Here is a 15,566-nt window from a genome sequence, read left to right on the forward strand (position 1 = left end):
GCGGCGCCGAGGGGCGGCCGCCGGCGGGGGGAGCGGGGCGTCCCGGCCTGGGCCCGCGGTACCGGGCCGTGGGACGCACCGAGGAGTGGCCGGTGAAGAAGAAGCACCGTCGGAGGCCGTCGAAGAAGAAGCGGCGCTGGAAGCCGTACTCGAAGCTGAGCTGGGAGGAGAAGCAGCAGTTCGACGAGCGGCAGAGCCTCCGCGCCTCCCGGCTGCGAGCGGAGATGTTCGCCAAGGGGCAGCCGGTGGCTCCCTACAACACCACGCAGTTCCTCATGGAGGACCATGACCAGGAGGAGCCCGACCTGAAAACCGGGCTGTACCCGCGGCGGGCGGCCGCCAAGTCGGACGACACGAGCGAGGAGGATTTCCTGGACGACGCGGCGGACGAGGACGGGGGCAGCGACGGGATGGGGGGGGACGGCAGCGAGTTTCTGCAGAGGGACTTCTCGGAGACCTACGAGCGGTACCATGTGGAGAGCCTGCAGAACATGAGCAAGCAGGAGCTGGTGAAGGAGTACCTGGAGCTGGAGAAGTGCCTGTCGCGCATGGAGGAGGAGAACAACCGGCTGAGGATGGAGAGCAAAAAAGCCGGCGGGGAGGCGGCGGACCCGGCGCGGGTGCAGGCGCTGGAGCGGGAGGTGGACAGGCTGCGAGCCGAGAACCTGCGGCTGCTGCGGGAGCAGGAGCTGCCCCGGCAGGAAAAGGGCCCCTGCAAGCCGGGGGAGTGACACTGGGCAGGGGGCGCGGGGGGGTTTTTACAGTGCTGGGCGGAACGTTCGGTCCTTGTACAGAGTCGCCGCGGACCCTTTTTATGGGTTAAACTGCAGCTGGGTGGGCCGAGGGCTCCCCCTTTTTTAGGTGGCTGTGACGGGGCGAGGGGGGGGTTGATGTATTGGTGATATCTGGTTTATGGTTTTATTTTTTTTGTGTCTAAACCAAAAACAAACAAAAAATCCCCAGGAAAGCTGTAAATTGGCCAAAACTGACTATAAAAAATACAGAGGTCTAATAAATTTAATTACTTGTAACTGTAATAGTTTTGGTGTGATTTCTCGAAAATAATCAGAATGGCATTCCACCAGGGAATACATCCTGGATTATTTTCATCGTGTTATAACTGTTGATTGATTAAACTTAGTTGTAATTCCCCACTTAACCATTTTTGTTATTATTTTCCCCCATTTGTTTTCAATTTTAATTCTGCTTAATGAGCTGAAATAGTTAAAAGTGCTTGGAAGGGGGGTTAGATGGTGTGTGATGGACACAGAGGGCACCTCAAGAGGAAGGAGTAGCCTCAAGTGTGTCTGTTTGCCTAAGGCTCACTTCAACTTGACTCTGTTTCCTCGCAGCTCTGCAGGAATCCAGGTCATTAACCGAAATCTGGGCAAAAACTGCCCCCCCAAAAAAATCTACTTCAAGCTACAAGTGAGAAGAAAAACCTTAAAGTTCTGGAGCAGCCCGAGGAAAAGTTTTGGTAGTCAGCACTTGGCCTCTGAAATGGCTGACGAGGGAGCAGGGAAAGGCGATGGCTCAACCTCCCTGCTGCACCTGAGCGGGGAGGAGGGAGAGCTCCGAGCGCTGCGGCTCTTTGGGGGAGCAGGTCCCGAGGGGCCGAGGCTGCTCTGGGTGCGGAGGAGCGGGGTCGGGGGGGAGGTGATGGAAGCTGTGCCTGGCGGGGCAGCAATGGGGGAATTGGGTTTGTTTTTACACAGAGCCCGAGGGAAGGCGAGGGGAGGGGGCCGGGGCTGGAAGGGTCCCGGCAGCTTTACCCCAGCCTGGCCAGACCCCGCCGAGCCGGCCTTTACCGGGGGACAGGGGGCTCCGGGGAGCGGGGCACAGCACGGGGACGGCCCAGCGCAGGTGGGAAATGGGGGTTAAAGCGGCCGGGGGAGCCGCTGGAGGGGGGATCACCGCGATTTCATCTTCCCCCCCGCCCCCATCCAGCTCTGGGGCACCGGCGGGGGAAGGAAACGAGCCAGGGCCACTTGCTCAAGAGCCCGGGAGCCCGCGGCTCCCGCGCTGGGCCCTGACACCACCGGGGCCGGGATCCTGCGGGATCCTGCGGGCGGGATGGGCCGAGCCCCGTGCTCCTCCGGCCGACCAGGGACAGTGCTTCCCCACCGTTTGTTTCCCCGCTGAGCGATTCCCTCTCTGTTTTCTCCCGGTGGCACCGACGGGGGTCCCTCACGGCCTCTGTGAAGTGCAGCTCCTGCCACCTGCTTCATGGGAAAAACTCGATATTCTCAGTCAGGTTTTGCCCTCATCCACTCACCCCACACCTATCAGGGTCAAGTCCCTGGAATAAATGTTTTTTTCTGCAAATGCTTTAAAAAAATGCAACTTAGAAAAACCCAAAGCAAACAAACCAATTAAAAGGACCATAACGACCAACTCTCCAACCTCCTCTGCCCCCACCAGCTTCTCCTGCTTTATTCCATGCTGTTTTAACACCTCTCCCTAGGAATCCCCAGGTTATCCTGGTCCCAAGGGCTCAGTGCTGCTCCTGTGCCCAAACTCCTGCAGACAGACCAGGGACATTGGGGGAGCTTTGAAACCTCTGAGTGGATCAGTAATGGACAGGAGCTGGTCCCTGCTCCTCCCTGGCTGGGGGCAGAGCTCCCCACAAGCTCCAGAGCCCAGGAGCTGCCCTGTGTGAGCAGGGATCAGCCCGGCTCGGGGCTGAGAGCAGCAATCATGGAACGGTTTGGGTTGGACGTGACCTCAAACACCACCCAGTGCCAACCTCTGCCGTGGTGGGCAGGCCCTGGCAGAGGTTCCCAGAGCAGCTGTGGCTGCTCCAGGATCCCTGGAAGTGCCCAAGGCCAGGCTGGATGAGGCTTTGAGCAGCCTGGAGCAGCTGGTGCTGCTGCCATGGCAGGGGTGCAGTGAGATGGGCTTCAGGGCCTCCTCCCACCCAAAGCATTCCGTGATTCTGTGGACGGGGATGCCGCTGAGCCAGGCAGGAATCACCTCCCCAGGGCCCCATGGCTGTGGGAGGGCAACAGCAAAGCTGGATTTGGGGCACCTGGAAACACAGAGCGGTGGGAGACCCTCTGGCAAAGGGCTTTCCCAGCTCCTCCCCTCCCAAGGGTTTCATTTTCAGAAGAAAGGGCTGAAATTCTGTCCTGGAGAGAGGCAGAAATTACAGCAACACCACAAAACATGGAGACTGCTCCATCCCATGTGCAGGAATGGCCTTTCCCTCGGACAGCAGCAGTGCAGAGACACAGCAGCTCCCTGGGAACGCTGCACATCCCAGAAGGAAGTGTCTGTTGGGGTGAGGGGAGCCCCAGATCCTGCCCTGGGTCACAGCAGCCCCTTGGAGTCGCTCCTGGTGCTCCTTTCGTGGCAGGGGCTCCCTGATCCCAGGGTCACAGCAGGGACACGGCCGGGCACCCCCGGGCCCTGCCACCACCTGCCCTGCCCCAATCCCCCTCGCTGGCTCCAGCTTCCCAGGACGCGCTGGTGACTGTGACTCGGGTCACACAAGTGGCATTCTGGGGAAACAAGAGGAGAATCTGCAGCTGCTGGGGCCATCACAAAAAAGCTGCAGCTCTTTGTGCATCTGCAGCAGAGCAATCCCTCGGGATTGCTCCCCACAAACCCTGGCACACCTGGGCAGGTGCAAAGCTCACAGCTCAAACCAAGTGTGACCCTCATGAGTCTGACAAAATCAGCTTGAAATTGCATTTTCAGCTGTCACAAGCATCTGAAGACACACGCAATAAACGTCCCAGCCCTGGAAATGCAGCTGGGATATAAAATATCACGGAACCACAGAATGGATTGGGTTGGAGGAACCTTGAAGATCAGTTCCACCCCACTGCCACGGGTAGGGACACCTTCCACTGTCCCAGGCTGATCCAAGCCCTGTCCAAGCTGGCCTTGGGCACTGCCAGGCCTGGGGCAGCCATCACCTTTCCATGTGTTTTGGAATTCAGACCTGCTGAAGCAACATCCGCAGTCACAACAACAAACACAATTTTAAAAAAACCACCCCACCCACCAAGTGCCTAAATGTAAAATAATCTGGTTTTAACTGGCTGACCCACGTCTGACAGCACAATCCGCACTTAGAGCAGAAGGCTCCCAAATCTCCCTGTTTTAAACCTAAACCCAGCCCCACAAATGCCGGGGGATGAGCTGCTGTTATCGGCCTTTGCTGAGGCAACAACGGGGCTGGCAACTGGAGCTCCACCGAGGAGGCTGCGCCGGCTCAATCCCTCCCCAGCGCTCAGCACTCCCAAAAAATGCCATTTTTAGTTGGTGAAGAGCTGGGGTTTGACTTTGCACGGGGAAAACAGCGCAGCAGGTGCTCGGCAGCCCCAGGGCGGCACCGCTCCCTCCGAGCCCGGGCAGCTCGCGTCTGTCGCCGCCCGGGAAGTCCCCGGGCCCTGGCAACAGCCGATGGCTTTTGTGTTTGAGTCTCGGAGCTCCCGGGGGAGGCCATGTTAGCCGAGACCCCCGGGCCCGGCCGGGAGCCGGCTCTGCCTGGAACAAAGGACTGAACAGCGGGGATCGTCCCCGCGCCCGGCCCGGGACCCGGCCCGGCCCCAGCCGCCCCAAACACGGCGCCCTTCCTCGCTCCCCGCTGCCCACGGGGCTCAGGCGGCGCCGGCCCCGCACGAGACCGGGCTGCGGCCCTCGGGAAACGTTCACGTTCCGTTTAACGCTAATTTTGATCGGAAAACAGCCCCGGCCCCCGCCCAGTAACGCAGGTGCCGCCGGACCCTCCGGGCCGGGCCGGGCTCCTCCACCCCCGGCTCAGACCCCGGGGAGGACGCGCAGCTCCACGAGGCGCGGGCAGCGCTGAGCTCCGCTCCCGGAGCGCTGACGGGGGGGTTCCCGGTAGCGCCGCGGCACGGCCCCGCGTTCGGGCCGGCTCGGGGCCCCGCGCTCCGCTGGCGGGACAGAGCCCGGCGGGGCCGCCCCGTGCTGCCGGCCCGGGGCCGCGAGCGGGCCCGGCCCGGCCCCGCACACACAAAATGGCGGCGGCGGCACCGCTCCCGCCGCCGCTCCGCCCGCCCGGCCGCCATAGCCGCCGTCCCGGCTCCGCCGCTCTCCTGCCAATCAGAACCCGCCGTGCCGCTGCGTGACGGCCCGGCGGAGCCAATGCGAACAGCGAGGAAAAGGCGGTGCGTGTGCCCGCCGCGAGGCATTGTGGGAGTTGTAGTCCACCCACGCCATGCAGCGGTGGGGCCGGGGCGGGTGCGGACTCGCCGCCCCAGGACGCCCCGCGGCCGCGCGCGGCGGGCGCTGTGTCACGGCGGCGGGGCCGGGCGGGGCGGGAGCGCCGGGGCCTCCCGCGGGCCCGATCGGGCCTGGCCGGGCCCCCGGCGGCTCGGGAGGAGGGCTTGCCCGGGATGGCCACACCGAACGCGCTGAGGGCCCAGGGGCCGAGGCCTCGCAGGGCGGGGAGGATCCGGCCTGGACCGCGGGGGTGGCCCCGGCGCCTCAGGGGCTGTTGGGCCCCAAACGCGGCCTGGCTTTCTCTCCAGCCGGCTGAAGTTTAACTCCCTAACGCTCTGTCCTTCTCCAGAAACGTGCCAGCTGCAGACACAGATCAGGTGGATCACAATTAACACACACAGACCACAATTAGCAGACGTGTCCCCTCAGCACGGTGGGAGCTGTGCTCAGGGGCTGACAGCTCGCCCCCAAAATCCCCCCTCTGCCCAATTCCGGCTCTGCCCAGGGCTCCTCCCAGGGTTACCCGGCCTCCATCTCAGATCTTGAGAGAGAAGTGACCCAAAGGCAAAGTCCATGAGTTTTCCCGAGGGTTTCAAGGGGATTTTCCCCACTGGTTGTGCCCCTTGCTGGCTGAGCCCTGTGGGGTGTGGACAGGGGCTTCAGTCAGCAGGAACTTTAAGGGAATGTGTCCTTGGGGGATCAGGGCACGTAAAAGGCAAAAATAAGCAATACAATTTGCAAATAAAATAATAATAAAAAAAAAAAACCACCAAAAATCCTCACTACAAACCTAAAAAGTCTCTCCCTTTGAGGTTGCTCATCTTGAACTCCCATTTTCTGGGGCAGGCTGGGCCCAGGCCCTGTCCCTATGTGATTTTTGGGAAGAACAGTTCAGGGAATGAGTCTGAGCAGCCACTTGAAGCATTTGGAATTAAGTTCTGATGTTACAAAAAGACAGGGGTTTGCTGGGGGAATTAGGTGTGGTTTTTGTTTGGTTTGTTTTTTTTTCCTGGGCTGATAAATCCCCAATCATAAATATAAATTCTGCTCCCCACGATGTGATTTGAATGAGTGGGGGTTAATTGTGCCAAACTTTTTTTGGCCAGAGGGTTGGTGTTGGATATGGCCTGGCTGTTCCTAAGTGGGGAAGGGATGGGGAAGTGTAAAATGGGCCAAATCTTGGGAGTTGTGTGGGGAGGAAGGGGACAAATCCACTTCCCCCTGGACTGTCCCAGTAGGAGCAGAAGCAAGGGGGACAGAATCCTTTCTGCAGAGCTTGGGGGACTGGTGACGTTGGTGCCACATCCCCTGAAGGGGCTTCCAGTCATGGGACCAGCTGTCCCTGTCCCTGGGGGCTGCTCCTGTCCCCCAGGCCCAGGATGGGGCACTGGCCCTGCACAGCCCCTGCAGAGGGTTTGTCCCTGTCCCCCAGCCCGCTCTGTCGGGATGTCCCGGGAGGCAGAGCCAGGAGCTCTGGGTGCTCCTGGAGCAGGGGGGCTGCTCCTGGCACCCCCCGAGCTCTCAGGTGTTCTCCCCGTGCTGACCCACCCCCACAGGCCAGAAAATACCCATTTTGGGGATTTCTGTATCAGCAGCTGTGACAGCAGTCCCCAGCTCGTGCAGGTGGGCTTTGACTCACGGCATGCCCCTTCTCCTGGGAGTCTGTGCTCCCAGAGGGACAGAGCCTGATGACTGCCTCACCCATGGGATCCTCTGCTTGTTCCTGTGCTTCCCTTCCCTGCCTGCTCCTTCCCTGCCCGTTCCTGCCCGCAGCAGAGCACCAGGGCTCTCGCAGGGCTCTGGAGCAGGCAGGGCAGCCTGGCTGCTGATAACGCGCACCCCTCAGGGCGTTGGGCTTATCTCTGAGCCCAGCTCCGGCCCCTCCGTCACTGCCCCGCCGTGCCTTCAGCCACCGTGAGGCTCTCTGAGGTCCCCCGGGCCATTTTTTGTCCCCGTGTGGGGCTGCTGTGAGGGTGCAGAGGCAGTCCCCCTCCCTGGCCCGGGGAGCACCGTCAGTCCCGTCCCTGACTCGCTGCCCTTCCCAGGCTGAGGAGCAGGCCCAAGGCCCCGGGGCTCTCAGGAGCTGGATCAGCCAACCCCACACAGGCACGGGCTGATTCCTGAGCTGGTGCCAGAGATACTGTGGTTTATAGATCCAGATTGATTCATTTTCCACGGTTTTGGGTCTTTTCCAGTCATACTTTAGCTCCTCCACACCCTGGCGTGTGTGGCTGAGCACGACCAGCCCTGACTGCCACCCCTGGGTCCTGCCACCCCTCGTGGCATCCCAAAGCCAGGCTGCCACAACCCTTTCCACGCTGTCAGGAATAATTCTGGGGCAATGGATGTTTGCACAACCCCGACCCTGCAGAATGGGGTTTGACCCTGGCACCCAGCAACCAGGACCCAGCTGCCAGCAGCCACCATCCCAACCCGCAGTGCCCTGCACCAGCGCTGAGCTGCCAGCACCCGGATCTCCAGCTCCTGCAGCCATGTCCAGGCATTCCAGCATCCCGATCCATCCCCCGGCACCCCCAGCTCCTGGATCCCAGTGCTCCCAGCATGCATCAGCCACAGCTCCCAGTGCTCCCAGTATGCATCAGCCACAGTTCCCAGTGCTCCCAGTACCCATCAGCCATGACCTCCAGCACCCAGCTTCCCCACTCAGCTCCCAGTGCTCCCATTTCCACCCGCAGCCCGCACCCAGCTCGTGTTTCCAGTGCTCCCAGCAGGCATCAGCCACAGCTCCCAGCACCCGCACCCAGCTCCCAGTAATTCCAGCATTCCCAGCACTGATCTCCCAGTGTTTTCAGTGCTCCCAGCACCAAGTTCCCAGCACACCCAGCTCTCCACACCCAGCTCCCAGTGCTCCCAGCACTTCCAGCACTCCCAGCATCCAGCTCCCAGTGCTCCCACTGCTCCCAGTATCCAGCTCCCAGTGCTCCCAGCACTTCCAGCACTCCCAGCATCCAGCTCCCAGTGCTCCCACTGCTCCCAGTATCCAGCTCCCAGTGCTCCCATCTCCCAGCGCTCCCAGCATCCAGCTGCTCCCAGCATCCAGTTCCCAGTGCTCCCAGTGCTCCCACTGCTCCCAGTATCCAGCTCCCAGTGCTCCCATCTCCCAGCGCTCCCAGCATCCAGCTCCCAGTGCTCCCAGTGCTCCCAGCATCCAGCTCCCAATGCTCCCAGTTTTCCCATCATCCAGCTCCCAATGCTCCCAGTGCTCCCATCATCCAGCTCCCAATGCTCCCAGCGCTCCCAGCGCTTCCAATGCTCCCAGTTTTCCCATCATCCAGCTCCCAGTGCTCCCAGCGTTCCCATGATCCAGTTCCCATCATCCAGCTCCCAGTGCTCCCAGTGCTCCCAGTGCTCCCAGTTCCCCCGCTCCCGGCCGCTCCCCACCCGCGAGCGCTGCGGGGCGCCAGAGCCGCACACGTGTGCCCTGCCTGGCCCCGCCCACCACCCCTAATAAGGACATGACCCCGCCCACCGCGTTGCGTAACGCTCCGGCCTCGCCCAACCCGGAAGCCCCGCTCCGAACGTCCCCGCCCCCCGCCGCAGCCCCGCCCCCAGCGCGTGCGCGACAGGCCCCGCCCACCAGCGGCGCCCCGGCTGTTCCCCGTGTCCCTCTCTGTGCCCCGTGTCCCCCAGGTGGCCCCAGACCTTGCCAGGTCCCTCCGTCCGCGGTGTCCCTGCTGTCCCCTGGAGTCCCACCGTGTGTCCCCATGTCCCCGTGCCCCCTGATGTCCCCTGTCCCCCGCATGTCTTCTCCATCCCTCCATCTGCTCCATGGCCTCTGGGCCCTGTGGGCCCTTGTGTCTCCCATGTCCCCCCTGTCCCCAGTGTCCCCTTCATGTTCCCCTGGTCCCCCCAGGGCCTCTGAGTACCCCCCTGTGTCCCCATGCCACGGTGTCCCCTCTGCTCATGTCCTTCGTGTGCCCCATGTTCTCCGTGTGCCCCTGTCCCCCCCCAAGTCCCCTGTGCCCTCCTTGTCCCCAAGTCACCCGTGTCCCCACATGTCTGGCACGTGTGTTGAGTCTCCTTCCCAGGGAAATGGGGAGCAGGCCCGTGTCCCCCCTGGGTGATGGGAGCAGGGACAGTGTGTCCCCCTGGGTGATGGGAGCAGGGGCTGTGTCCCCTGGTGTCCCCTGGGGTCACCCATGTCCCCCTGAGGTCATCGAGCCCTTCCCCCAGGCACAAGGGCTCAAGGACAGACGGACAGCCAGCACCCACGGGTGTGTCCCTGTCCCCGTGCTGTCCCCCAGCCCCAGGGCTGGGCCCTGCAGTGACACCGATTGCTGCGGGACCTACAGAAGAGCAGCGGCTGAACCTGCCCAGGGGGCCTGACCCAGCCCAGAGTGGGGGTCAGGGTGAACTGGGGGGTCAGGTGGGCACCCCATGGGCAGCACGGGTGGGTTTGGGATTGGGGGATCACCTGGGAATCCCATCCCGGCCGTGCCACAGGATCCCCCGGGCAGGTGGGGACACGGTGCTGGGGACACCTTGATTCCCAAAGCAGAACACACGGCTGCTGCCTGGCTGTGACTACTAATGATCATTAGCTGGATTAATTAATTCATTCTATAAGGCACAGGGAGAGGGTGTCAAAGCACAAGGGACGATTCCGAGGGCAGAGGTGCGGCCAGGGCCGGTGCACGGAGCGCTGTCGGCAGCGCGGCACTCCCGGAGGCTGCATTGATCCCTGTCGATCCCTGCAGCCGCCGCCAGCGCTCCCTGCTGCTGCTGCTGCCTGACGGGTGCGCCGCTCCATCACCGGGAACGCGGCTCCCGAGGATTCACCCTCATCCAGCCCGGCACATCCCGGCACATCCCGGCACATCCGCCGGGCCCTGGGCGCTGCCAGCCTTCCACTCATCCCCCAGACCCCAAAATCTTTCTTTTTCTGCTCCCTTCTCCGCTGCCATCGGGACCGGCTCAGGCCAACACTGACATCCAGCGGCTGCCGGGATGGCTGTCGCTCGGGGCTGTCCCCGGTGCCGTGCCCGGCCCCGTGCTGCCCCGGGAGCGCCGAGCGGCCCCGGCAGCACCCAGCTCCCATGCGCCCAGCCGTGCCCAGCTGCCTGTCCCCGGCCCGGCCACCCCGTGTCCTGCCGTGTCCCCGCAGTCGATATCGCAGCGGGGTCCAGCCGAGCCCGGGGCACCCGCACATCCCGGGACCCTGCCCCGGCCCCCGGCTCTGCCCCGCCGCGGGCGAGGTCGCGGTGACAAAGGCACGGCGAGGTCGTGGTGACCCCGCCACTGCCCTGGGGACATTTGTCCCCTACTCCCTGCCGGAGCCCGTGGACTTTGAGCCGAGCTGGGAGCGGCGCTGGGACGCGTCTGGGGCGCTGGCATCGCCCCAAAGCTCCCCGAGATCTGCGGACTGCAGGTAACCCCAGGTGACCCCCCTGCCCCCAGGGATTCCGTGTCCCCGCGCGGTGCCACCGCCTGATCCCCGCGTCTGGAGTCCTCTCCGGGGGAAATCTCGGTGCCCTTCCCGTTTCAAATCTGGGCAAACCGGGCAAACGGCAGCGCCGGGCGCCGGAGCGGCTGCACGCGCCTGCTTTTGGGGAATAAAATCTGGGAAACGCATTTTTCCTCCAAACCAGCTGCTGTGGAGGCCCGGAGGAGTTTTGTAACTGCCCATCCACCCTCACCCCGCTTCGCTGGAGCCGGGACCGAGCTCTCCCTGAAGCCCAGCCCAGGGCTGGGGCTGGGGGAGCGGTGGGATATGGGCTGCAGGTGGAGCAGGGACGGGGCCAGCTGTGGGTGCTCAACCCCCTGCAGGAACCCACCCAGGGGTGGGGCGGGGTGAACTGCGGATTTAACCTCTGAGAGGGCGCAGATTCTGCACAGGGAGGGCAGAGCAGGTCTCTGCTGTGTGGTGAGGTGTGGCAGGTCTCTGTGGCCCCCTGCCCTGGGGTTCCTCTGCCTGAGCTCTGTGTTGCAGGTCCGTGGCCCTGCACGGTGCCAAAGGGGCACGGTCTGGGGGCAGCTCCGGGGGGTGGGGGTTGTTTGTCCCCCAGCTCCGGAAGCGCACTGCTGGGAAGGAAAGGGAGGGGACAGCCAGGGCTGCTCCCAGCGCCGGAGTGGGAGGGATGCTCCAGCTGTACCCCGAGATATCCCCACTTGTGTGGTTCCAGTGTCCTGAACCTCCAGCATCACCCTTCCCTCCCTCCCTCCCTCCCTCCCTCCCAGCTGCCCTGGCTCTGCAGGGGCCGGGAAAGGGCAGCGAGCTGCAGGTGCCTGGAGCAGGAGGGGCTGGGCAGTGCCTCCAGCATCACCCTTCCCTCCCTCGCTCCCTCCCAGCTGCCCTGGCTCTGCAGGGGCCGGGAAAGGGCAGCGAGCTGCAGGTGCCTGGAGCAGGAGGGGCTGGGCAGTGACAGGTCAGTGCTGTGGCTCCCGGGCTGGGTTGGGTGCTGTTGCCTGACACCCTTGGGTGTCACTGTCTGTCCCCCCAGCCTTTCTGGGGACGGAGCGTGGAGGGGACGTGTGAGGAAACGGCTCCTTTGCCCTACAAGTGCGGTTTTCCTGGGGATTTCCTGGCTGATGTAAGACGGTGCATGGGAAAAACATTGGCTTGGAGCCTGGGAAAGGGTTGTCCCCATCCAAAAAAGGGGCTTCACTTTAAAATCTGGTCCTTTTGGGTCCATCAGGAGGGACCCCTCAAGGGGGATGGGGAGTGTGGGTGCTGGTGGAGTGAAGCCAGTGGTCTTCTGTGGCAGGGAGAAGGTGCAGAGCCCCAGGGAGCAGCTGGAGCAGAGACACAGCCATTGCCTGCCCCAGCACCCCTGTCCCAGCCAGGGGGACACACCCTGAGCCTGCCCTGACTGTGCCAGCACCCCGTGAGGAGCCGGTGGCACCACCATGTCCCAGGCAGAAGGTACAGCAGAGCCCCAGGGAGGCACAGGGGACCCCAGCAATGGTGTGACCCTGTCCATCCCCCCATCAGCACCAATCTCCATCCCATCCTGGCCCCATTTCTCTTGGATTTTTGATCCTAAAAGCACCTTGCACCCCAAACCTGACTTGCAGGGTGCTGGGCTGCCCCAGGAGCTCCTGTGGCCATGTTCTCCCCAGGTGCCATCCACGCTGGGTGGGGAGGGTGGTTGGTCCCAGGAGGAGCGGGGGGGACACAGAAATTGGCACTGGAGGGGAAGACAGGCCCCTGGTCCCCAGAGCAGGGGGGATCCCTGCATGGCCCACCTGAATCCATCCCCCAGGAGCTGAGGAGGCCTTTGAACACCGTGACGTGGTCATCAACAGCCAGGACAAGGTTTCGGATGTGTACACGCAGCTGGAGAAGCTGGGGGAGTGAGTGAGGCCCCGTGTCCCCACCCTGGGCGAGGCCCTGGCTGTCCATGCACAGCCCTGGTGGCGGTGGCTCCTCCATCCCTCACCCTCCTCTGCCCCAGGGGGAAATTCGGGACTGTGTACCGGCTGCAGGAAAAGGCCACGGGCAGAATCCGGGCTGGGAAGTATTTCCGGACGCGCACGGCGAGGGAGAGGCAGGCGGCGCGGGCCGAGGTGGAGCTGATGAACCTCCTGCACCACCCGCGCCTCGTGCAGTGCCTCGACGCCTTCCAGGGCCCCGCCGAGCTCGTGATGGTCATGGAGTAGTGAGTGAGGGGCAGTGCTGGGCTCTGCTGGGGAGCTCTGCAGGTGGGGAGGGGTCCCTGTGCTGTGGGATGGATGGATGGATGGATGGATGGATGGATGGATGGATGGATGGATGGATGGATGGATGGAGGGATGGAGAACCTGGTGACTCTGGAGCTACGAGTGGTGAGGTCCTCCCAGAGTGCTGAGCCTGGGTTCTCTGCTGGGCTTCCCCTCCTCAGGGCTGGTAGATCCCAAGGGGGTCCCCAGCACCCGGCTGTCCCCAGCGTGAGGGGTCCCCAGCACCTTTTTGTCCCCACAGTGGCAGGTGGGGAGGGGTCCCTGTGCCATGGGGTGCTGCTGTGGGATGGATGGGGAACCCGCAGCTCCTGGAGATAAGGGTGGAGAGATGCTCCCAGAGCTCTGAGTCTGGGTTCTCTGGGCTCTCTGCTGGGCTTCCCCTCCCCGGGGCTGGTGAGACCCCAGAGGGTCCCCAGCACCTGGCTGTCCCCAGCGTGGCAGGCGGGGAGCTCTTTGAGCGCATCGTGGACGACGACTTCGAGCACACGGAGCCCAGCAGCGCCCAGTACGTGCGGCAGATCCTGGAGGGGCTGCACTTCATGCACGGCCAGGCCATCGTCCACCTGGACCTCAAACCCGAGAACATCGTCTGCGTCAGCCCCGGCAGCCACCGGGTCAAGATCATCGACTTCGGCTTGGCACGGCGGCTGGGTGAGCACCAAGGGGCTCCGGGGGTGCAGGGCGGGGACTGGCACTGCCACGGGACAGAGCTGGCCTGGCACAGCAGCGAGGAGCTCGGTGTCCTCCTGCCTGCCCCTTCCTGGCCACCACCCATGCTCTGGGCAAGGCTGGGTGTCCCCAGTGCTGCTGCAGAGGTGGAGACCCCCAGGACCCCCGTGCCCGTGGGTGGGTGGCACACAGAGATTCTTGGCGAGCACCAAGAGCTGCAACAGGAGGAGGGTGGCAGCTCCACCTGGGCTGTGTTGGTGTGTCCTCTGCCCCAGGGCCATCCCAACTGGCCTCCTGCCTCCTCTCTGCAGCTGCAGGCACCCCTGTGAAGGTGCTGCACGGCACCCCCGAGTTCATGGCTCCAGAAGTGGTCGCCTTTGAGCCCGTGAGCTTCTCCACAGACATGTGGAGCGTCGGTGTCATCTGCTACATCCTGTGAGTGCCCTCCTGGGCGGGGCAGGCTGGGCTGGAGGGGGCTGAGCTCTCGCTGATGCCCTGGGTCACCTCTTCAGGCTGAGTGGGGAGTCACCCTTCCAGGGGGACACTGACATGGAGACCCTGAGCAATGTCACAGCTGCCCAGTGGGACTTTGATGAGGAGACCTTCTCGGAGATCTCCCAGCAAGCCAAGGACTTCATCAGCCAGCTGCTGCAGAAGGAGCCCTGGTAGGGCCTGTGGGCTGCTCAGCTGGAGCTGGGCAGGATTTTGGAGTGCTGAGGGGGTGGGTGAAGGAAAGCTCTGCCTGTTTGGTGGAGGAGCCCCCCATGACCCCTCTGTGTGCTGCAGCCGGCGGCTCCCCAGTGCAGGGGCTCTGCTGCACCCCTGGCTGCAGCAGCCCCAGCCCAGCAGCCCCAAGGTGCTGTCCAAGGAGAGGATCAGGCAGTTCCTGGCACGGAGGAAGTGGCAGGTACCTGGTGGGGTGATGGGGACATGGGGGTGGCTCTGCTGAGGGGCTCAGTGCCCCTTCTCCTCCCTCCAGAAAACAGGGAAAGCCCTGCTGGCTCTCAAGAGGCTGACCCTGCTGTCCCAGAGCCTGGAGGGGAAGGCGTCAGAGGCTCAGGATGAGGAAGGTGATGGCCTCTGAGGCACCATTCCCTATTTCCACCCCCAGCCCATTCTCTCTGCTCTGCCATCTCCACCTTGTGCTCCTGGGCAGCCTCCTCCTCTTTTCACTCCACCTGGGTGCCCCTGAACTCCCAGGCATGGCCCCAGGGTGGAATTTCTGCTCCAGGGCCCGAGGTTCTCTCCATCCCCATCCCTGTGGGGGGTCTCTGATGCAGCCCTGGACAGGCTCATCCCCCTCTGTGACCACAGCAGATCCCCACGGGTGCCTCCTGCACCTCCAGGGGTTGGATCCAGCCAGCTCCTCACCATTCCCTCTGCTCATCTCCTGCAGGCCTGGGAGATGAGGAACAGCCCTGCAGGGCTCTGCCCCAGCCAGGTGCCAGCCCCTCGGAGCTGCTGCCAGACCAGGAGGAGGAGGAGGAGGATGGTGGCAGCACGGCAGCCTCAGGGCAGTGACAGCGTGGCCCTGTCACCCCCACCCTGGAGCACCTAGAGGTGGGCATGGTGCCCCTCCAGCAGCTCCCAGCGTGGGCTGGCCAGCCTGGGGCAGAGCCAGACCCCCCTGGGGCTGAGCTCGGGGGTCCCTGGGCTGCTGTCCCTGCCAGGACCTGCCACCAATAAAGCACTGACAATCTCTGCCCTCCCTGTGCTGCTCCTGTTTCCCCAAACTCGCTGGACAGGTAGGGAAGGGGGGCTCGGGCTGTGCCCACCCCTGGGGAGCTGGCATCAGCCTCCTGGCCCCTGGGCCACCAGCCCTGCCGTCTCCAGGAGTGATGGGCACAGCAGCCCTGGGTATTCCCTGCTCAGAAGAGAATTCCTTCCTTACCAGAGGGGTTGTCATCGTGTCCTGAGCTCACAGGAGCCAGGAGCAGCCCTGAGGCCTCTGCTCTGTCCTTTTCTGGGACTGGTGGGGCTGGGAATGGCTGTGAGACCTCCAGCCTTGGCCTGAGGAGGCAGAA

At 63.5% G+C, this 15,566-nt stretch overlaps 2 protein-coding genes across 5 annotated transcripts in view; both read left to right on the plus strand.

Moving 5' to 3' along the window:
* Positions 1–1,037, plus strand: part of HEXIM1 (HEXIM P-TEFb complex subunit 1) — a 1,390-nt gene extending 353 nt beyond the window's left edge. Inside the window, 1 exon segment of the mRNA XM_039700839.1 lies at positions 1–1,037. This exon segment is cut by the window's left edge and continues 353 nt beyond it. Coding sequence (XP_039556773.1) covers positions 1–731 — 731 coding nt within the window. The 3' untranslated portion in view covers positions 732–1,037.
* Positions 1,038–10,181: 9,144 nt separating this feature from the next.
* On the plus strand, positions 10,182–15,241 carry LOC120498294 (myosin light chain kinase, smooth muscle-like). Of its 4 annotated transcripts, XM_039700841.1 has the most exons (11): positions 11,049–11,082; positions 11,503–11,579; positions 11,919–12,076; positions 12,417–12,507; positions 12,609–12,812; positions 13,307–13,524; positions 13,854–13,977; positions 14,055–14,207; positions 14,329–14,449; positions 14,522–14,612; positions 14,939–15,241. In XM_039700841.1, the coding sequence occupies exons 3-11, from the start codon at positions 12,061–12,063 to the stop codon at positions 15,061–15,063; spliced, it is 1,143 nt and encodes a 380-aa protein (XP_039556775.1). In that variant the 5' UTR covers positions 11,049–11,082; positions 11,503–11,579; positions 11,919–12,060; the 3' UTR covers positions 15,064–15,241. The 4 variants fall into 4 exon arrangements, with proteins under 4 accessions (XP_039556776.1, XP_039556775.1, XP_039556774.1 ...); XM_039700842.1 differs by lacking the exons at positions 11,049–11,082; positions 11,503–11,579 and adding an exon at positions 10,182–10,582; XM_039700840.1 differs by lacking the exon at positions 11,049–11,082 and having other exon boundaries at positions 11,464–11,579.
* The last annotated feature ends 325 nt before the right edge of the window (positions 15,242–15,566 follow it).

The sequence above is a fragment of the Passer montanus genome, unplaced genomic scaffold (genome assembly GCF_014805655.1).
Source record: "Passer montanus isolate IOZ18808 unplaced genomic scaffold, ASM1480565v1 scaffold145, whole genome shotgun sequence".
In the NCBI taxonomy this organism is placed as follows: Eukaryota; Metazoa; Chordata; class Aves; order Passeriformes; family Passeridae; genus Passer; species Passer montanus.